The 22,944-nt window shown below is 40.3% G+C and overlaps 1 protein-coding gene across 1 annotated transcript; it reads right to left on the reverse strand.

Moving 5' to 3' along the window:
• Window positions 1-4,870: 4,870 nt before the first annotated feature.
• On the reverse strand, window positions 4,871-20,544 carry LOC144644604 (uncharacterized). Its single transcript, XM_078504124.1, has 7 exons — window positions 19,953-20,544; window positions 17,490-18,137; window positions 16,597-16,629; window positions 11,149-11,284; window positions 8,514-8,749; window positions 7,583-7,816; window positions 4,871-6,570 (listed from the first exon to the last, which is right to left on the reverse strand). Exons 1-7 carry the CDS (start codon window positions 20,041-20,043, stop codon window positions 5,828-5,830), a joined length of 2,121 nt encoding a protein of 706 aa, XP_078360250.1. The 5' UTR covers window positions 20,044-20,544; the 3' UTR covers window positions 4,871-5,827.
• Window positions 20,545-22,944: the final 2,400 nt, after the last annotated feature.

Genomic DNA, 22,944 nt, shown 5'->3' on the forward strand with positions numbered 1-22,944 from the left:
GGCAATGCGTCCGTTGTTGGTTATTACAATTCTTTTTATACAATAGACGTCTTCAAGTGGAATGCTGCGAACATAATCACCGTCCCTGTTATATAATGACACTCGAAAGATATTTGTTTTGTCGTTGAATGAAGCGATGATCAACTGTTCACTTGCCTGGTGAAATGTCATGGCATTAGGACGATCTTCAGGTGAAGCTTGTCTTAATTGTATCTTCTTGTCAAAAGGATAGTCTTCACTTGCGCTAAATAGGTGAAGAGTGCGTGAGGCTGGGTCTAGGACCATGACGCGGCCATCACCAGTAGTACTAATGTGACACTTAGATGGACGCGCCTGGCACATTACTTCAATTCTATGAAGAAGTCGTCCATGATTCTCGTACACTTCCACCATCATCTCTCTAAGGTCATCAGAACTGTCATCGCGCTCACCATAATAGGGCTTGCCCGACACTTCAGGCTTTGGTATTTCACTCACAGACACCAGAACATTACCACTGTCGTCCACCACCAGTGAGAAGACACGATATTCTGGTCTTATAAGAAAGCTGTGATGTAACTTCGCTTGTGTGTCGAACACTTGCACGGCTCCCCTTTTACTGGCATCAAACAAATCCTTTGCGATCAATACATACATGTTATCGTCTCGGTCAGTAGCTACATCTTCAATCCATGTATCAATAACAGGAGAGAAAGAGTCCAGAAACTTGCCACTGCTGTCAAAACGTTTCACGACATCTCCCTCTGCGATTATAAACTGCCCTTTCGTGTTAATAGCGATACCCTTGACTGACTTTAGTTTTTGCTCTTCATTGCCTTCGTGACCAAACGACCAGGCCTGTACGCAAAACTGCGCTATACCCAGTTTACGAAGTTTTCGAGCTATTCTTGAGTCATGCAAACAATCAATCCTTTCATCTCCAACATCAACACAAGGCCAAATCAAAAGCTCTTTTGATTTAGAGGCGCCTTCGTCGACCATTTGAATGACATCGTAAATTACGCGATTCATCTGACAGACGGCAACGATAATTTCGTTGCGTTCATCCTTTCCAAACTTTGACTTAAAACCTTTCTTAAGCTCAAGACTGAAGTTCTCTTGGACCGCGGAAAGAGAGTGGAGCTCTTGAAGACACAGTTTACACGATGCTAAGGCGTTTGTAAGATCTTCTACCTGCTCTAGGAGGGTTGCCATAATGCGAATCGCCATTGCCAGAAGGCGATCGGCCGTGCTTAGTGCTTTGTTACCAAAGGCTTCAACTGCTTTCTTTCGGGCTTCGTCAAATCTTTTTTTGGCGTATTCAAGATTCTTTCTGGCCGCTTCATTTAAATTAGTAGGTTGTAAGTTTTTCAATTTTTCGGCTAAGTGCTCTTCATCCATAATTCCCACGACTGCCCCGACTGCCTGCGTTGCACCTGTATCCTTCTCTGGTTTCTCACGATGAGTCGTCCTCTGGTTCAGTACTTTTTCGAGATACACGAGCCCATCCATAAAGAAGCTCATACTCGCAGCGAGATCCTTCCCCGCCAGTGCATCCAATTTGGTATTGATGTTGTCGATTTTATCCACGATCACGTCGCGTAGCTTTGCATCTACCACATCGCCTTCTTTCAGCCTTTCCGCAGCCAAGCGTCGAAGCAAGCCAAAAGTGGCTTTAAACGCAACGGTTACAATCATCGAGGCCATTTCAACAAAGTCTGAAATCTGGAGTATTCTTTAAAACAAGACTCTGCTTATTCACTGCGGTGTGGCGTATGAAAAAGCGGAAAAAACCTTGAAAATTTGCATACAAATTCGATACAAGGTCGAGTGCGTTACAACAAAACTGCAATTACCAACTATGTTAGTCATGTTACTAGCCAGGCATAACTAATCGATGACATCAATGACATCAATGAAATCAATGAGTAATCAATAGGCAATCAATAGGTAATCAGCATTAGGTAATCAGCAAAACGTAGCATGTAGAGCAGAACTAGGTCGATACCCTTTAGCATCTATCTTATGCTATTTTCAAAGATTAGAACATAAGATAACCAATCCCATATTAAATCATGCATTTCTTTACACCAAAAAACATACTAAATCTGTTAGTTTATTAAATGATGATGAAGCATTAGGAATTCTCTCCGATAATGACACATCAGCCCCACAACTTTCAACGAATTCTTGCTCTAAAATTAAACATAGATTAAGAAAAAAATTATTTCCAAAATTGGTCAAAGGTCCGAAATTGCGCGTCAGTTAGCTCTAGAGAAAAATTCACTCACAAAGAAGTTAAAAAAGATTACCAATTAGAAGAGTATCTCACTACAGTTAAAAATCCAGCGCATCGAATAAAAATAACTAAACTAAGATTAGGGGTACATTCCCTACGCATACAGACTGGAAAATATGAAAATGCAGGAGCATCCATACCAGTTGAAGAAAGAAAGTGCTTGGTATGTAAGGAAAACCACATAGAGGACGAACAGCATTTTTTAATGTATTGCAAAGGGTATAATGATATTAGAAAAGAGCTTCATTCCATCGTGTCACAAACTGATCCTCGCTTTGTAGATTTAACTGATCATGAAAAAATAAAGTACCTTCTTAAACTAGATAATTATGCTACCTCTAGAATCATAGCTAAATATATCTTCCTAATGTTTCAAAAAAAGAAAAGAAATTTTAAATTGAAAGTTATATCAATAAATAGTTGTATAAGTAATAGTCCAATATTTACCGTAAACGTTTGCATTGTAATTTCATTGTTTGTTATTAAGTAATTTGTTAGCATAGTTGCTATAACACCTTTATTGTAACTAGACCAATACCTCCCTTTGGAGTGTAAGGCACAATAAAGATTTACTGTTACTGTTACTGTTAGTTGATTAGTCATTGATTATTGTCGATGATCAATAAGTAATAATCGAGTACTAATCCATAGGCCACAAAATGTTTGGTCATCGATTAGTCATCAATTGCATCGATTAGTCATTGATTGTATTGATTACTCATCGATATAATCTCGTGGTTCAAAACCGGAACTTATAAAATTATTCAACACTCAAATGCAAGCTTGTACACGCCATAACAATGAAACAATATCATGGTTACACGCGAAAAAAAAAAAACAAAAAAAAAAAACACAGAAAGTAAAAGTTCTTGCAGCTGTTCCGGTGCGTAATGTAAGTGCTTTTGACGGCTGTCTCCCTAAGCCGAAGCAGTTTTACTTTGCTGACAAGCATCCACCGAACGAAATCTATAACCACGTAGTCGATTCTTGTCTCCGTACTTGTTAGTTTCATTTGCAGACTGGTTGGTTTTCCTGTTCCAATTGTTTTGTTATTAAATAAAGAGTTGGGTAAAGTGAAATATTGAAATATCATCTGAATTTGTGATTACCCCTTCACGTCTTGATACGCCGGAAGGTTATTTGACCTTTTGTGAAGGCGTAATTTCGTCAACAAGAACGCCAGATATAAAGCAAAATATGACTATAAACATAGATAAAAAATCACAAATAAAAAAATGGTACAAGAAAGCAAGGAATGTTTCCTTTTTGTGCAATATAATAAAGTTGATGAGTAATGGATGGGTCATCGATGAGTAATCAATAACAATAGGTAATCAATTACATCAATGAGTAATCGATGTCATCGATGAGTAATCGATAGGCCACAAAATTTTTGGCCTTCGATTAGTCATCGATTACTCATTGATCATCGCCAATAATCAATGACTAATCAACTGATTACCCATCGATTACTCATTGATTACCAATTGACGTCATTGATCATCGATTAGTTATGCCTGGTACTACTATATACTAGGCGGCTCATTATTGCATTAGAAATTCGCTTTACAGTAATATCGTTTTAGCTTCTTATTGCGTTCCAGTAACAGAGTTTTATTATCCTAGCCAGTTTTATTATCCCATTCACTGCAGCGAAACCCTGGGACATTCCAATATTGACAATTAAAACTTTGCTGCAGGCAATAAAACATATCAAAACATAAAAAGAACTGTTCCCTAATGCGCTCTCGACGAGCGAAAATAGAGGGCCGTCAACGTACAGACGCTTAAACAGTGACAAAGTGCGAGCAGTTTCTTTTTTGCTTTTATGTCCGTTGGAACAGACGCGAAAGCGTGCAAGCGTGTGAGGCAAAAGAGATACTGCCCCGCCAAGTCTTAAACAGCGCAACCTCCGCGCATGCGGTGGACTAACATGCCATCAGGTGAAGTGGCAATTAGCCTCCTACGTAAACGTTCTTTGCGCTCAGAAACGCGTGACAAACACAAAGAGCGTTGCGTAGGAGGCAAAGTGGCAATGTACTCCCCCCGGGGGGGGGGGGGTACTTGGGTCAATTTTTGTTGGGTATGTGCCGCTGGCCTCTCCGAACCCCTACCCCATTATAGTCATATTCTATGGCCAATTATATACCCCATCTTAGTCACTTTTGGGTAAATGTAATTTTCACGACCCCAACTTAGTCACTTTCTGGGAGCTGTTTGTCAAATATTGAACAACAGCAATAAATACGGTAACATTTTTTCAGCGAATATCTCCGTTTATAAATCACAACTTGCCAGAATTTTCGTACTCTCAAAATCCCGGAAAAGTGTGACCCCATTCTAGTCACCCTATAAAAAATGCTTGAAAAGGCGACCCCATTATAGTCAGTCCAGTCGTGAAAATGCGACCCCATCCAGCGGCACATCGCCATTAGCCCATTTATAGGAAGTGTCCCCCCCCCCCCCGGTGTTCTCCCAGCCACTTTATGCTAACAAGCTGCGGCAGACGAACAAAGAAATATTCAACCATCTTTGCGTTATAGGGCATTTTCTGATATCAGCTTGTTTGGAGAAAATACTAACAATGGCAAAATAAATAAATATATACTTTATTACGTGTTGTATATTATGGAATGTCGTAAATCAAGAGAGCACTTAAACTTTTCTGCATAAACTTGAGCAAGCTAAGCAGGTGGCTTTCTACTGCCTGAAGAAATAAAATAAAAAGGCAAGCCAAGTGTAAAATAAGGTTCCTCTAACAAACCATTCTTTAACCTGACGCGTCTTTTTTCCCTTCAAAAAATAATAACCGAATTGACTGAAGAGGAAAACGTTAGAGGACTAAGAAGAGTCGGTTTTGACGGCTTTTCTTTAGATTACAAAGTGTATTCAAGTTCCAGGTTCACGTTAAAGCTTATAGAACAAATTCTACACCTAGAGGGCTCGATTTATTTTTTTTTTTTGGGGGGGGGGGAGGGGGTGGGGGCTATGAAGACCCATAAACTGCACCTTAACCCTTCGGATTCTCAAGAATAATCAGAGGACAACGTCATTTTCAAACAGGCGGGAAATAAGCCGAATAACAAAATATTATTTATCAGCTAGGGATATTTCCTTGATGCACTGTCATACATGCAATTGCATGATCCAAGTTTACATTAAAATAACTGCACATAAATAAACACTAAAAGAAAATACCGCATATATCTGTAATTTCCAAGCTTGGAGGGGAACGAAAGGGTTCACAGCGGGTTATGAATAGCAATTCAGTTTTTGCTGCATTAAACATTAGCCTTGCAGTAGCAAAGAAAACCAAGCACCAAGCACTTGCAGCTTACAGATCGCACAGTTTTTGCATTTGCTCTACACGGGTTTGAAGGAGTCCGTTCAGAACGGACCAAAGCTCTAACAAACTTGTACATATGACCCTCTTAATAAAAGCTGATCAATCAAGTATGTGACTTAAACATTCGTAATGTCCCTCCAGATCTGATCCCTTGGCAGTCCTTGAAAAATGGCCTTAAATCTTTGAACATTACAGTAAAAGCCTCACACATCTGACTCGATAGATCTTAAGGTTCCCCCAGATCGGCCATCTTGGGGGAACTTATTAGATACCCACGGATTAATATGTCCATTGTCACCTACACTTGGCATTGACGAAATTGAGTTTCTGTTTGCTTCAACCCTTGCTTGGCTAACCCCTGCATTGTCTATGATTCGAGATGAAGACAGTGAACCACTTTGATCATTCACAGCTCCGTTGTGATTAGTATCAGATGAATCATTGTCACTTAAAGAAGGGTGTGATCTTTGTCGTGGAACAAATCGTCTTTGTTCCAAAGTTTCTCTTACTTGGTCCAGAACTGAATCAATATTCATATTAAGGAGCATGTAGTTTCCCCTTGCAGTGTCCCCCATAATGCCTGGATATGGCGGCAGCTCGTCGTCATCATTATCATCGTGTTCATCAGAAGATAAGTGATCTGCATGACGTGAATGTTGTGGGGTCAACTCTGCCCTAGCCAAGGGAGAAATGCCCCGCTGAATAGAAACCCTAGGGGTCCTTGGTGGTGTAGTATGGCTAGCTGTTCCTAGGCGTGAGTTAAAAAGTGGCATTCCAATGGGTGTACCAACTTTAGGAATAAGCGCTGGTGATCCATGTCTGTCAAGTGTACGACGTGCTATTGTTGGTGTTGACACTGGGGACCCCTGCCGGGGTGTTGCTGCTGGAGTATTGGCTAATGATCCTTGACATGGTGTTGGTGGGTAAAGCTCTGGATAACGCATTACTGAAATATTTTAAGTGAAAGATAGTTTTGCATTAGCTCATATTTTTTCTTCAATATCCAGGGTGCATTTGAATTGTTGTTATAAAATTGTTGAGTTAACACAGGTGCGGGGGAAGTATTGATTACATAATACATGATTAAATAATTAAGCTTATTAATTTTGTAGCATAAAAATATCTTTGCTGTTCCATCACACATTACTTCACCCCACCCCCTAACAGATTATGAATAAGAGAAAAAATTTTTTTTTTTTTTTTTTGGGTTTGGTTATTTCATCTGTGATGCTAGATAATTATCAATATTTCTGCACACATTGCAGATCTACTTATTTGTCGTCTTGTCTTTTCCCCTCTTCCTTATTATTTTAGATAATTCTCTCTCTCTGCACACATTGCAGACCTATGATGCAAGATAATTCTCTCTCTTTCTGCACACATTGCAGACTTGGGATACTAGATAATCATCTCTTTCTCTGCACATGTTGCAGACCTATGATGCTGGTGACATTTTATACAAATACAAATATCAAATATTTTCTATTGTCAACTGCAGCCCATGGGGGCTTTTGAGAGACAATCTTAAAAAACTAAATATTAAAATACAATATAAATATAATAAATAGCCTGTTAAAAAATATTGATAAATATCTTCTTTTTAAAATGATTGAGAATCTTAGGAAAATGCTAAAAATTGTCTATAAAAAGTAATTGGTATAAAACTAATCGCATGAAGGAGGTTTATGACATTAAAAACTGATTTAAGAAGATAAGCTTTCATTCTGTGCATTTTAAAAATAATAAGTGATTCACTTAAGTTAAAATGGGAAATAATAAAATAGATCTTTGTCCCGGGTTGGTCTTAGAAAGCGGTACCGCACACATTGCAGACCTAGGATGTTAGATAATTATTATCTATCTCTCTACATGCATTGCGGCCTGTAGGATATTCGATAAATTATGGTTATAAAACATTCTTTTCACAGAATGAATGCAGAGTAAAAACAAAAGCTTACCATCATCATAAGTGGGTGGGGCATTCTGTTGAAAGATATCATTGTCAGAGAAGGAAACACGTCTGCGGCTGCTGTTTGTTAAGCTGCCATGACGTCGCTCCTGCAATCTTCTTCGAGTGTGACTAAACGTGATGATTGACAGGATGGCAAAAATTGCAGCGCATGCCACGCCTATAACAATGCCAGTGTAATGACGACTGAAATCCATCATTTCTTCATCTTCTTCTTTTTCAACTGGAATGCAAATAAAACATTGGTTATAGCCCTTTCCTAGGTCAGAGTAACGAACATGAAATTTCCCCGAATGCATGTGGTGAGAAGGACAATTTTTTTATATTCAGGCTGTGAGGGAATAATTATTTGCAATTATTACCCACCATATCCTTGGAACTTACAGTAAAACAATAAGAAACAATATAACAACAAAAGAAATAAAAGAGCAAAACACACACGGGAATCAGACTTAATATTATGTGGCCTAAGAGAAATGACTGAGACTGGGGGAGGTCTATCTTCAATAATTATTAAGTCATGTTCATTTATTGAGGGGGGGGGTTTTTTTTTTTTTTTTTTTCTCCCCTCTCCCCTTTTTTTTCCCCCCCCCCCCCCCTCCCCCCCCCCCCCCCCCCCCCCATTTGTGTTTTTAAGGTCTAGCCATTATTTACTCTTATTGTGTCTCTAACTGAGAATACTTACTGTAAAGGTAATTGATATTCGGTACTCTTGCCCCCTGTTTTGGGTTTTTTTTTAAATTTGTAGTACTGACCCACCAAAGTATAAGAGCTGGAAGTTTTTATGTTTTTTTTTTTTTTTTTTTTTTTAAAGTGCTGGAAACCGTTGTGAGCCAACTTACTATACAGACCATTCAGCAGTACATGTCACATAAACATTAAGACAAAACACACACTTAATCATTTATTAGAGCACTAACCTTCATCTATTAGACTTGTGGTGTATGTTGCAGTGAAGCCTTGAGCAGAACCAAACCTACTTGACACAAACTCCACCCTCATGCCATTTCCAGAAGAGACGATTTCCTTTTCCCAGCCCTCCTGACCTCCACAAAGAGCCGTCAGTTTGGTTGACCAGCTGTTGATGCCATCACGGATGACCACATAGTCTGGACAGTCTGGCCACTGATTATATGCTGCTTCCAAATCAAACTTACTGTAGATAAAATACACACATGTAGTTAATAATAATACCACTTCGGTTAGCCTAAATGACACTCCGGTTAATAGCCTAAAATTACACAGTGTAGCACTCCAGATTAGCCAGTACAGTTAGCCTAGGTAGCTTGGGGTTAGCCTTTTATTTGGAGTAGGGATTTTTGCCTTACATGCCTTGCCTCGCATGCCTAGCTGCCTCACACATTATTTTGTAAGACTCATTGAATGAGGTCAAGTATGATGTTGTGGTTTGTGTTATCTGCTATTCAGGCTGAGGTTAATCAGACAGATATCATGCAACAGACATTATGTAGTTTCCATAATGTGATACTTTTCAGCACATATTAAGCACTGCACATCCACAGTTTATCTAGCTGTAAAATGCATTTTGTTGACAACTTGTGGTAATGTAGCCAACTTGGCCAACCGCTTCCTCGGCTAATTAAATATCAGGCTGTATTCCACATAATTTCAAATACTTTAGTTGTCTTTATGATAATTTTTAATTGTTTAATTATTTGGCCAAAATTTATTATCTATAGCTGAGCAATTTTACTAGCACTTGTCTGTGTGCATATTTTTGAGGCCTTATGCACCTTTACATGTAATTGGCACAGAGAAGTTAGGTTACAAGTAGGTTTGAACTTTTCTCACCTTAACACTTTCAAAAATAATCCCCCCCCCCCCGAAAAACACATTCAGTAAGAAAGAGAGCAGGAGGGCATTTTGCGGGCGCATGCGTGCAACCGCTGTACAAAGACCGCGTGATCTTGGGAATAAAAATGGCGCGGAAGATTCAAACTTTGTTATTTGTACTGTTTATCATCACATAATTTAATATAGACGTAAATTTCGCTAAGAAAAGTGTTTTGTTTGTGGCAAGGCTCTTATAAAGCAGATTTTCTGGCCTGCTTCTGGATCGTTGTTGCAAATAATGGGAAAATATGTGGGACAGGTAGGAAAGCCTTCACCGACAAAAATCAAGCAGGCCGTAAAAAGAGGAAGACATTTATTCGTGTGCTGGAGTGTGATATATTAGGATCAAAACTTCACATCAAATCAATTGCTGTAATACAGGCAGAGTGCAAGCAATATTATAGCTTGTCGGGAGATTTTTTGCCTAAAGGGACGGCCACCAAAGAAAAGGGTTTTCCCCTGAGGGGAAAGACATGTTTGGGTGTTCTGCACATGATAATGCAGCTCACTGATGACTCTAAGGCAAAGCCAACTTGCCCTTGACTGGCAAACAGGGTTTCCTGGAACAAGAACTGCAGTTCTTTAAATCACATTTAGGCGACACAGAAGTAAAACAGTCGTTATAACAGAACGAACATCAATCTTAAAGAAACAAACGTTGAATGAAAATTTGAAAATAACATTGTTTATAGTTAAAAATTCTTTCTAAAGACATTTTATGCAGCAGTTATTAGAACGTTTCTGAAAAATATATATATCGCTTCTTCGTTTCATGCTATTTTTTGACTGGTGATCAAGGCTAGATTTTGATAAAGGAGCCAAAAATGTACTAATTAACATAGTAAAATGTAAACAAATAGTCTACCAGCAAATAATTACCATAACACTTTAAAATTAAGACCGATCTCAGTAATTCTTTTTTTGTTCAACGGAATGATTGTGGTACATCGAAATGTGAAGTTATTTTGACCAATGCTTAAGTTTAAGGAAATAATCACAAACGATATAGTTTCTCTGTTAGAATAAACCAGCGAGAACGTGCGTTAAAGAAAGCTAAAAATTACCACAATAGACCATTATTTAACGCTACCTTCGCAGCATTAGACGATAGTTCAAGTACTTCAGGCTCCATATATCATTGGTATACGCTGGAGATCAAGGTTAGATTTTGAGATTTTTGCATCGTGAGAACGATGAAATTGCAGTTTTATGAAAAATCTGAACAAAATCATGACCACTCGCTCAAACCCGGGATACTTGATTATAACATCGTATAGTTAAAACTGCTGTTTTATATTTTAGTACTAAGTAGCCGTAGCGCTTTGTCCGTTTAGATCTCCCAGCAATTAAAAACATGGGCAAGGTATTTAGGTTCTCGACATTCGGTCGCCATTTTGTCCACGCGCAATGTTTAATACACATAGCCAAAGTCGATCAGATAAACGGCACGCCGAAACCAAAGTATGCTTGTTGTTGTCAGAAGATAAAGCAAGGACTCCTAGTATCGTATACAGCAAATAAAACTTAAAACACCTTTTATTTTGAGCTGAAAATTAGGCCATAAATTGTGAAAAATATGTAAACAATCGATAGCAGAACTTCTCTGTCGTGCGCACTAGCCCATATCGACGCATGCGCACGCAAAATGCCCTCCTGCTAGAAAGAGATGAATAAATATAGGAATAGTATACAATGACTCACCTAAACTGTAACTTGATATAGTAACCATCAAGAACGTCTATTTCCCACACACAATTAGCATCATAAGGATAACCAGAGGGGTACCCTGGGGAATAGAAAGTTCCAGACTGGGCACTCACAGGAACACCACACCCAGCTGTAAATGAAAGTGCAAAAGACATGTCAGTCAACATCACTTCATTTCCCGAGGGGGGGGGGGGAACTCCCATATGAAAGGGACGGGGATGCTCGTCGTCACGCTTACGGTATAAATTTCCGACTTTGGGTCTCGCTTAGTGTTACAATAAGTAGTCTAGCGTGACATCGTGTCGTGTAGTTAGTCACGCATTCCAGTTGTAGTTGTATTACCATATTTGGTCAATAAAGACCGCTCCTTGTTCACGGACTAATGGCGTCCATTTGTTGAAACATGGTGTCAGAACAAAAGCGTATTTTACGTCGAACATGTTCGCTCTAACGGGCACAAACGCTGTCAACGGAAAGCAGATGCTGTCCTCTTCTGTCGACCGTATTTAATTTTCACAGTGATACGTACGTCGAAAGTTTACGAAGATGCCAGACACCGACCACGTGGAGTCGAGTTCGCAAGTTCCACAAGCTGTTCCTCAAGTAGCTGTTCCTCAAGCTTATCCGCACAATTTCCCGCTGCCACATGCAATGAAATGTCATGGAGATGTCGTAGGAAACTGGGATTTCTTCAAACAGCAGTGGAGTGATTACGAGATAGCAACTGGCCTCGACAAGCGAGAAGAATCGGTCCGCCTTGCGACCTTGAGATCGGCAATGAGCAGGGAATGTCTTCAAATATTTCTCAACCTAAACCTTACAGAGGAAGACAAAAAGAAAGTCGACAAATGTCTGGAAGCGCTGGAGAATTACTTCAAGCCCAGCAGAAATGTGGTGTACGAAAGGTACGTCTTTAATACGTGCGTGCAGCAAAACGAAGAATCCGTACAAAGTTATGTCACAAGATTGAGAAAGTTGGCCGCTTCTTGCGAATATGGCGAACTGACGGATGAGTTTATACGAGACAGATTAGTCATCAGCTTAAAGGACAAAGGAGATAAAGTCAGGTTGCTGAGAGAAAAGAAGCTGGATTTACAAAAAGCGATTCAAATGTGCACAACGAGTGAAGTCGCCTTGCGGCAAATGAAGAACATTCAAGGCGCCGAAGACAAGCAGACAGAAGAAGTTAAGAAGTTTAATGACAGATTAAGAAAAAGCCAAAAAAACCTCATCGTAAGAAGGAAGAAGAAAAATCGTCCAAAGCGAAGAAGAATGAAGACGAGAAGACGAAACGTGAAAGCTCTGAAACCAAATGCAGATATTGTGGTCGTAAACAACGTCATGCAAGAAGAACGGAGTCTCCCGCGTTCGGACAAACATGCAGCAAATGTCAAAAGAAAGGTCATTTCGCGTCTGTGTGCATTTCTTCCAGAAAAGTACACCAGGTGGAAGACAGCAATGAGTCAAGTTCAGATGAGAGCTGCCTGAGAGTTGAAACAGTATCCTTGGTTCAAACAAAGTCAAGACAGTGGTTTGCAGATATCACATTCTTCAATTCTGCTGAGGAAGAGTTCTCAACAACTTTGGCATGTCAACTCGACACCGGTGCTACCTGCAATGTACTATGCTTAGATGATCTTTCAGCCATTACACAGTTAGGAGACCCACCTATGAAAAACTCCACAGTCAAGTTGAAGCTGTTTGGTGGTTCAACAATGAAGCCAGCTGGAGAATGCGACCTGCACATCAAGCACAATGGTACGAAACATGTTCTGAAGTTTCAAGTTATTCAAGATAAGTGCAAACCCTTGCTGTCAGCAGAAACTTGTGAGAAGTTACAGCTCATCCAGTTAAATGCCAGTGTTACGGATAGTGTTCACCAGCTAAATGACAGTGTTGTTCCAGAGCCTCTGTCAAAGGAAGAACTGATGAGCAAATTTCATGATGTTTTTAATGGGCTAGGACACATTGGCGATGCCAAGATAGTGGTTGATCAGAGTGTTACACCAGTCCAACATTCACCTCGTCGTGTACCAGTAGCCTTACGGAAAGATGTAGAGAAGAAGATTCTGGAATTAGAAGAGATAGGAATCATTACAAAAGCAGTGGAGCCCTCACAATGGATAAGTAGCATGGTGGTAGTAGCCAAGCCACAGAAGATTCGGATTTGCTTAGACCCAAAGGACTTAAACCGTGCTATTCAGCGTACAAAGTTCCAAATGCCAACTCTTGAAGAACTTTTACCTGAACTTAGCAAAGCCAGAAATCTTCAGTACATTCGATGCAAAGGATGGATTTTATCAAGTCAGTCTCGATGAGGACAGTAGTAAATTGACTACTTTCTGGACACCCCTGGGGAGATACCGATACTTAAGAATGCCTTTTGGAATAAGTCTTGCACCAGAAGTTTTTGAAAGTAAACTGCAAGAGTGCCTTGCTGACCTGCCTGATGTGAAAGTCATCAGAGATGATATCCTGGTAGTTGGCTATGGGGAAAACGACTCAGAGGCGCAACGCGATCATGATCAGAATGTCATCCGCCTACTTGAAAGAGCAAGACAAGTGAACTTAAAGCTCAACAAGTCTAAAGTCAAGCTTCGACAAGCTGAAGTGAAATTCATGGGCCATGTGATCTCGAAGGACGGGCTGAAGCCAGATCCAGACAAGGTCACCGCTATTAAGAACATGCCCAAACCGACATCCAAGTCTGAAGTACTCACCTTGCTTGGCTTTGTGAATTACCTCTCCAAGTTCTTACCCAAGCTTTCAGATGTGTCTGCACCATTAAGAGAACTCACTGCCAACCAAGCTCAGTTCACATGGGCAAGACAACACGATGAAGCTTTTGTCGCTATCCAGCAGTTGGTTATCCAGCATCCAGTGCTGAAGTTCTATGACGTAGAAGAAGAAGTCACCATTCAGACAGATGCCAGCAACAAGGGGTTGGGAGCCGTACTGACTCAAAACGGACAACCTGTGGCCTTCGCGTCAAGAACCCTCTCTCAGACAGAGCAGAGATATGCGACCATAGAGAAAGAATGCCTGGCAATCGTCTTTGCCTGTGAAAGATTTAACCAATATCTGGCACATAGAGAGAACATTTCAGTGGAGACAGATCACAAGCCTCTTGAGTCCATATTCAAGAAGTCGCTGTTATCAGCACCTTGCCGTCTTCAGAGAATGTTACTCAGACTTCAGCGGTACAATTTGTCAGTCAGTTACAAACCTGGTTCTCAGATGTTCTTGGCTGACCACTTGTCAAGAGCAGCACAGCATGAAGTTACCATGGCAGAAGAGTCCTTCCAAGTGTTTTCCTTGGAGTTAGAGCCTAAACCCTATGCAAGCCCTGAAGGTAACTCCAGAGAGATTGGAGCAGTTACAGCGGTGTACTGGACAGGACGAAGCATTGCAAACCTTAAAGACCACAGTCCTGACTGGTTGGCCAATGCAAAAAGAGCAAGTACCTGTCAACATCAGAGAATACTGGTCATATCGGGAAGAGTTAACAGTACACAATGGGATCCTGTTTAAAGGTTCAAGAGTGGTCATACCCCGTGTCATGAGACCCGAAGTCAAATCAAGAATACATTCCAGCCATTTGGGAGTTGAAGCTTGTCTCCGCAAAGCTCGAGACACAGTCTTTTGGCCTAACATGAACGCAGAGGTACGGGACCTGATCAAGCAATGTTCCATCTGTAACGAATTTCAGGCCAAGAACCAGAAGCAACCTATGCAAAGTCATCAGATTCCAGATCGCCCTTGGAGCAGAGTTGCTGCCGATCAGTTCAAACTTCATGGCAAAGAGTACATTGTCCTTGTTGACTTCTATTCAGACTTCATTGAGGTCAAGCAGCTGCAAGAGAACACTTCCAGTTCAGTGATCGAGTTTCTCAAAGAGCAATTCAGCAGATATGGCATATCAGACACACTCGTAACTGACAATTGTCCTCAGTTTACTAGCTATGAATTTCAACAATTCTCACGTGATTGGGACTTTGTACACGTGTCATCCTCTCCGCACCACCACAGGTCCAATGGTAAAGTGGAGTCAGCAGTGAAAGTGGCTAAGTCCTTACTGAAGAAAGCACTTAAGGACAACAAAGATCCTTGGCTTGCAATGTTAGATCAAAGAAACACACCAACCGAGTCACTTGGGGCAAGCCCAGCGCAGAGATTAATGTGTCGTCGTTCCAGAACCAGACTGCCCACAGCCACAAGCCTCCTTTATCCGAAAGTTCCTGAGAGTGTCACTGAGAAGTTAAAGTTAAAACGGCAAAAAGCGAAGTGGTATCATGACCGTTCCACCCGTACTTTACCAGAGCTAGAAGTAGGAAAAGAAGTGCGAGTTGCACCCTTACAGAAGAACAAAACTTGGAAACGAGGCACCTGCCTGGAGAAATTGTCAGACAGATCCTATCTGGTCAAACCTGAAGGAAACGGCCAAGTCGTTCGTTGAAATCGCGAGTTCCTTAAGCCAGCTGAGAAACCAGCCGTTCCTACCTCTGACTCAGTTTCTCACAAACCAGTTTCAGAACCAGTTCCAGTGGAGGAAAGTCAGCCCTTGAGCAGTAGTACGCAGCCAGTAGTTCCTGAAGGCAAACAGACCGTTGCAAAGACACCTCCTGCTGTCCTGAAGACTAGAACCCGAGTAGTCAAGGTTCCCTCAAGATTCAAAGACTATGTCACTTAGTCTAGTTCAGAAAAACAAAGGAACTGAAACTATAGCTAGTTCTATCACGTTAAGAACTCTGCACACAAAGAGACATTGATTTCTAAGACTGTAGAGCTAACATGGTTTTGTATAAGTTTTTATTTTTATTTTTACAAAGTTAGTTTTCATTTTCATTTTTGTTATGTTACCCTTTGTTCAGTTTTCAAAAAGAGGGGAGATGTTACAATAAGTAGTCTAGCGTGACATCGTGTCGTGTAGTTAGTCACGCATTCCAGTTGTAGTTGTATTACCATATTTGGTCAATAAAGACCGCTCCTTGTTCACGGACTAATGGCGTCCATTTGTTGAAACACTTAGGGTGTTCTGGGGAAAATGGCAATATTTTTAGCCTTCACGGTGTTGTTTAGGGTTACACATGAAGAAATATACAAATATACACTGTAAGTTCTTTTTCAGAATTCTGGTATCTTTTAGGGGTCTAAAATAGCTGGAGTCACGCCCAGATTGGTCTCTTTTAGGGGTTCATTTCAAAATTTCCGACAAGCATCCCCGTCCCTTTAATATGGCAGTACCCCCCACCCGGGTTCATTTCTTACTGTACATGTAGGCAGTCTTCAATTTCTGCAACATTTAGTACCTACAGTCATGAAATTAAAACAACGTTTGAGAAACATTATAAATCTGAGCCAGAGCACGTAAGTTAAATCAATGTAACAACTCTGATTAAACATAAATCTTAGCAAGGTTATGATTTGCAGTTTAAAACTTACATGGTGCAGATGATGTCTTGCAGTCCACTGGAGCTGTTGAAAAAGGAATGATCTTCAATTTTGTTTCTGTTTTATATTGTGCAGTTCCAGAAAATATCCATACCCACCTCATGGAAGGTCACTGGAAATTCCGAGGGGGTGGGGGGTCTGAAGCCAAAAATGTTAAAGGAAAGTATGGGGCTTGACTGGAATTTCCAGAGGGGTGGGGGATGTAAACCAAAAGACCTTCCATGGGAGGGGTATGGATATCTTCTGGACAAACACATTGCCTTATTTATAGGATAGTAGACACCACAGACTTGTCATGCACTTGATAGATTAGAATCTAGTTTAAGGTGTAGTCACTATATGGTTAGCATCAGTGGTTAAGATCCAGATCTTAATTCAAGGGGGGGGGGGGGTTGAGCACAGGGGAGCCATAAAAAAATGTCATCTACCAAAGTTAGAGCTGTGTACTTGCAGTTTTTTTAAGCTCATGAGACTAGACTCTCGTCTTGCGAGAGGGTGGTAACTTACTTTTGAGCAGTACTGTAAAGTACAAAATACAAATATATAAAGTTTCCAGCAGGGTGGAACCCATTTTTCAGATTGACAACCTTAAAGGCCCCTAAAAGGTAATGTGACAACTCCTGCAGTGGTCATTTTATGTTTAGCACACTAAGCGGTACTAGTTTACAAATTTTACCCTCTAAAAGTTACAATGAACACCCCCATCATTTTTATAGAGAAGTCCTTCCTGGGGGTGGGGGTTCAAATCCCTCCCAAAAAAACTTCCATAGGAGGGGTATGGATATTTTCTGGAACAACACATTAATGACAGTTAATGTAATGCTAATTTCCTGATAATGAACCATTTCATGTATTACTTAAAGTAAATTATACACTGTACACACCCTGACTATCCTGGAAACATCTGTTTCTCACAGCTGTAATTTCTTCCCTTGTTAAAGCTTTGTCGTAGATCTGTAAACATGATATTCGTCCTTCAAAGCTATCACCTTTTCCTTGTCCACTACCAATACGAATATCTCTGTTTGTACTTAATTTAAATTTCCCCAGATACATTTGCTGCACATCCTTGCCATCTATCCATAACGTTGCAGTCCCACTGTTGTAGTCGTAAGATGCTCCAACATACTGCCACTCATTATGAAGACTGATTGTATGATTGCTAAAGAAAGAAACAGACTTTCCACTACGCTCCAGAAATTGCACAAAAACAGAATTAGCATTCAATGTGTGAAGTCCTACACCTCTATAATTGTTATTCAAGTATTGAATGACAGAGCCTGCCTGACCAGTCTGAAATATCCAAACTAGAATCGTTATAGATTTCTCGGCATCCAAGTGTGGACTCTGTGGAATTGTGATGTGACTTGTTCCAACACCAGCAAATTCATAAGCAGTATCTGCTATTCCAAGAGGACCTGTTACAAGCTTAACGTCCTGAGCTATTCCACCAAGGTTACCATAGCAACTTGCATCTGCAGTATTGTAGAGTTTGTTGAGTGGATATAATCCGATAGGATATGGCAGCAAATCTGAATGAAGGATAAGAGAAAACTTATTATCTAAAAATATTACATAAATAAACTTAAAAAGGAAACAACAACAACAACAAAAGTCAGTGCCAAGTGTTGCTGTTTTACAAATTAAATCAAAAGAATGCGTGCTACAGTGTACCAGAAGGAGGTCTCATGCTTAATGTGACCATTTGCTTCTTGTTTTGGAATAATGTCCACTGTTTGAAATGTATGCTGATCATAATTAGTGGAGAGGACAGGGGGGCAGGGGTCCGGGAGAAAAGGGGCGGGAAACAGGAGAAAGGAGGGCAGCAAGCGGGATTCTTAACGTGGCAGGAACTGGGAGAAAAGGAATAAAAATTTGCAACATTTCAGTACAACTATTCTGCAATAGATATGGGCCAAAGAGGAGAGAATGGCTACCGAAAGTGGCGGGATACGGGAGTAAAAGGTACAGGTGGCAGGAGATTCAGCCCCCCGTCCCCCTCCCCCCCCGTCCCCCTCCACTAATTAATCCAATGATCTTTCTATCATTGGTAAACATGTTGTGGTTCAATTTTATATATCCTTGGTTCAATTTTTTCCCTTTGTTTTTGGGTATGGAAATGTATGATACTGCAATGAGTTAAAGACAAAGAAAAATTTATTTGAACCAAGTATAAATGAATAGGACCTTGAGAGCTTCAATGTTCACGCATTGTGCTAAAACATATCTGTCAGTTTCAAGACGACGACTTTTTTCGTACTTGGGAAAATATATCTTAGTATGTGATGCATGCTCTCTTAGTTCCTTGCCCCCTGGTGGGGGATAGGGCCGGATGCATGTGATGCATGCATGCAGGATTTAACAGGAAGCCATGCAAAAAGAGATCTCAGACTTGATTTCTGTTGGGTTCAACAGAAGTGAAGTGCAAGTCAACTTCAATGGATCCTATTTGTCTAGACTTCATATACATTTGTACCTCACATTTCATAATAATGTTTGTGCCCTGTAACCTTTATAGAGCCCTAGACCTCATAAACAATGGTTTGCTAACCGCACAAACAATAGATCAGTAAAAGCGGTGACTGCATGATTTGGAAAATCTCCAGATGAACTAAAAATTGAATTATCGTTATGTTTAAATGATAATTTTGGCTATTTTTATAACATTTTGCTACTGCACAGCTACAAGGCAAGCTATTTTAGTGTCAGTATCATTTCGAAATTTTAGCAAGTTGACCTCGTTTAATTAAATTCATCGAACATGTACAATATTGTTGTTATGCAAAGAAGGTTGGTTAAATTTATATTCAATTTTTTTTTAAGAAATATGATATAATTATCTACAGCATGTTGCTGATACCACTTTGTAGAGTTTTACATCGAGAAATAACCCGTTCCGTTTGTATTAAATGACTGTAAAGTCAGTTCCTTGATTTGCATGCTTTATACGCTTATTCATTGAAATACATCAAATACAAGATGTCGGTATTGACACGTAAATGTAAAATGGCGATCGTTGAGACTTTGTATAGTATTTGACTTCGTCGTTCTCGTGTCGTGACTCTCGAATGCACAGTATGAAGTCATCTTGAAATCAAAATGTTTCATGACACTTAGAACAAATCAACATATCACACGAGAAAAAATAAGATTTTCAATTTCAAAATCATTCGTGTTTTGAACAATCGACGCATTCTGGAGAGATATTTTTAGCGTAAGGCTTCAAAACACTACCATTTCTTGCATCTTTTAACACAATTAAATAAATACTAAAGCTCGAATAACTGTAAACATCGCCACAGGAGAAGTCGTTGTAGAGAAAGAAAGCAATAAACACGAGAGCTTACCTTCACAAAACCCGATGAATGGCAACACGACAAGAGTAAACATGGCCACACAACAACAACACCGGTATATTTTGACGAATTCGCCAGCCATTGTGAAGTTTGAAGCCGTTCAATGCCCAACAATATCGAAGGTTTCTGAGCTAAACTGTATTCGTGCTTCAAGGAAGCAGTGACGACCTCCAACAGGTTAAAATATCAAAGCTACTGCTAGGGCGTACACAACAGACGGTTTCACATTTCATCGTACGCGGTTTTTGTAGCATAGCAAAATGTCTTTTCTTCCGAGATTGCTCAAGATTACACAAGTGTTGCATCCGATACTATCTCTTCGTAAATGAAAACACATTCGACGAAATAAAACCAGACCCTTGCACTCTGCAATCTATAAAAGAAGACTTTTAAATCCATAGCTAGCTAGACACGATCGATGGTTCACTCAATGAATGGCTAAAATACGCAAGTCACAACACATGTTTTCCCGCGTCCGCGGAAACAATGGAACATCGCGTTTTTCGCCGCAAACAAGCGATAGCGGACGCGAACGTCAATCAAATTGATCAGCGCAAAAAATCGCATCACGTAGAAATATGGGAGGTTTTGAAGAGGCTTGTGATTTTTGGCCAAGAGCTGTAGATGTTTTTAACACGTCTTTCATATCTTGCACATGATTAAAATCAGCTGTTCGCTAGAAACAAAGCGAGGAGCGGACTGCTTGGGGGTTGGGGGTGGGGTGGTGAAATCGACGCGGGTGGGGTAAAAATGCGGCCAAATTTATTTCTTTTCCTTCTTTGTAAATCGAGTTTTCCCTCCACCTTTTTCCTGGAGTGTAAAGATTTAGAAACGCCAAATTATCAGTGATTTTAAGAGTACCATACAATTTTTATTAATATAAGTCAAAATCAGTTCGACAGGATGCGAAACATACAATTACTAGTACAAGGGTGGGCGTGATAGGATCAGAGAGTTTATTTTGGCAAGTAAAGTCACGTTTGTCGGCTCAAGAATGTCTTTACTTTTAATCCACTTTTGGTTATCCTTGCAGTTTTTGGAAAGCAACTTTCACAGAACTTTTAATGTACTGTAAAAAAAGACGTGGTTCAAAAATTAACATTTACAACTTGACGATTTTTGAGGAAGGTCCATTATACGGGCCAAAGATCAGAGAACATTTGGGTTCCGTGACTTAAAACATGTATGCTTTGTTCCTCAGCGTGAGGCCGCCGCGATCGTGCATTGAGACTGAATCGGGGTGAAAGGCAAAACGTACTTCAAAACACAATGCTCAAAGGCACGTAATAAGACGTTTCGTCACGACAAGAAGCCATAATCATCCTTTGAAGACAATGTTGGCTTACACCTTAACTCCTTTTAATTTTTTTCGAAAATTTCTCCACGCGCGACGAATGTGAAGTCAGTTTCTAAAAATAGCACGGTCGTCGTGGCTGCCCCGAGTACATTTAAGGCTGGTTCTCACATGATCGCCCGGATCGTCTCTGTCGCTTCTGTCGTTTGCAAAGTCTGAGGTGATTGGAGCAAGCAACCTTTTTGAAGAATCTGCCTAGCTACTTTTATTCACTTGGGATCACCATGGCTGAGATATACTAGTTATGCAACGCTTTCGAGTGGTATACTATGGAATATCCCACGAGTCACTTGTATTTTCTCGGTATAACTATTTTATACCATGCCATAGAAAATACGCTTTCTAAATTTCGTCGAGAATACAATCGCAGCGCACGATGGGAAGGTTGGGTTGAATACCGTCGAATATACAACGGCTTTCCTGTATTCTGATTGGCTGTATTTTCTATGGCATGGTATAAATGAAGATATACGATTGCCTTTTGCGCGCTCATTCAGTTTAATATTTTTTCAGGTCATTTATATTTTACATTTCTGAAACACAAAATATCTCTTAAAATTTAATTTCATAGTTGTCCTCGCTAATTTTTCGGCAAATTGAAAGCTGGACTACGTATTCGATTAAATTTATCGGTAATACGCATTTACAATTAATAATGCTCTGTCGAGATTTCTTTGGGTGAATGCAAGCCACTAAGCGGGTTAAAGAGCGAGTAAGCGCAAGAAATAGACAGTTTGTCGTTCTTTTTGTTATCATTTCCGTTTGTTGGATAGAGTGGGATAAGAAGGAAGTGAAACAAACCCATTTATAACTTTGTTGCCTGATAAAGCGATAAGGTGGCTTAGCAGAGCAACAAACGCGCTTTGTCCGAAGTTCCAGCCTATTCAACAAAACTCATGTCAGTGAAAGTGGTTTATTTATAGTTTTGGCTTGCGATTTCGGCAATTTTACTAGCCCAAACCCCTCCCCGCCACAAGGGTAGCCAGTCAAATTGCGAATTTGCCTATAAATAGTCGGTCAATAGGTTATGCTAATAAATAATGACGGTTATGAGGGTGTAATGATTCCGATCCGCATTTACTTTTCCTCCCATCTACCATTTCTTTCCGTTCACGGCTGCGCCTATTTTCTTCGATTTCCCTCGAGAATGCCTCTACGGGAAAGAAGGAAAGTACGATCTGAAGTATTCTCTCCTTTGATTTACCACAGTGGAAACCCATTTCCACTAACACCATATTTGCATTGGCAGCTATGTTCTTGTCCCCTCGCGACTTGCGATCGGTCAGGAATCATCAATATCTTGCCGTGCAAATGGTAAGATCAGATGAAATATAGATGCTCAAGAACCCTAACCGTCCAAGACGGAGACGAAGATGGAAAGTCCTCGCATGCTCATGATTGACTCAGAAAGGGGGTCAGGGGTACGATGGCTTCGGCAGCACCGCCTAAATAATGTGGGCGTAACAGGTTAAACGGTCAATCAGGCTTAGATTCGTGCATCGAGACAGGAAGGAATTTAAATTTAATAAAACCGATGGACTTATAACTGCCGTCAAACGCCGGGATACAGAAAAGGCTTACACCCGAAATCCCACCGGGGGGCGGGGGGGGGGGGGCGAGGGTACTCCC

Source organism: Oculina patagonica, chromosome 2 (genome assembly GCF_052425735.1).
Source record: "Oculina patagonica isolate OP01 chromosome 2, crgOcupat, whole genome shotgun sequence".
Taxonomy (NCBI): Eukaryota; Metazoa; Cnidaria; class Anthozoa; order Scleractinia; family Oculinidae; genus Oculina; species Oculina patagonica.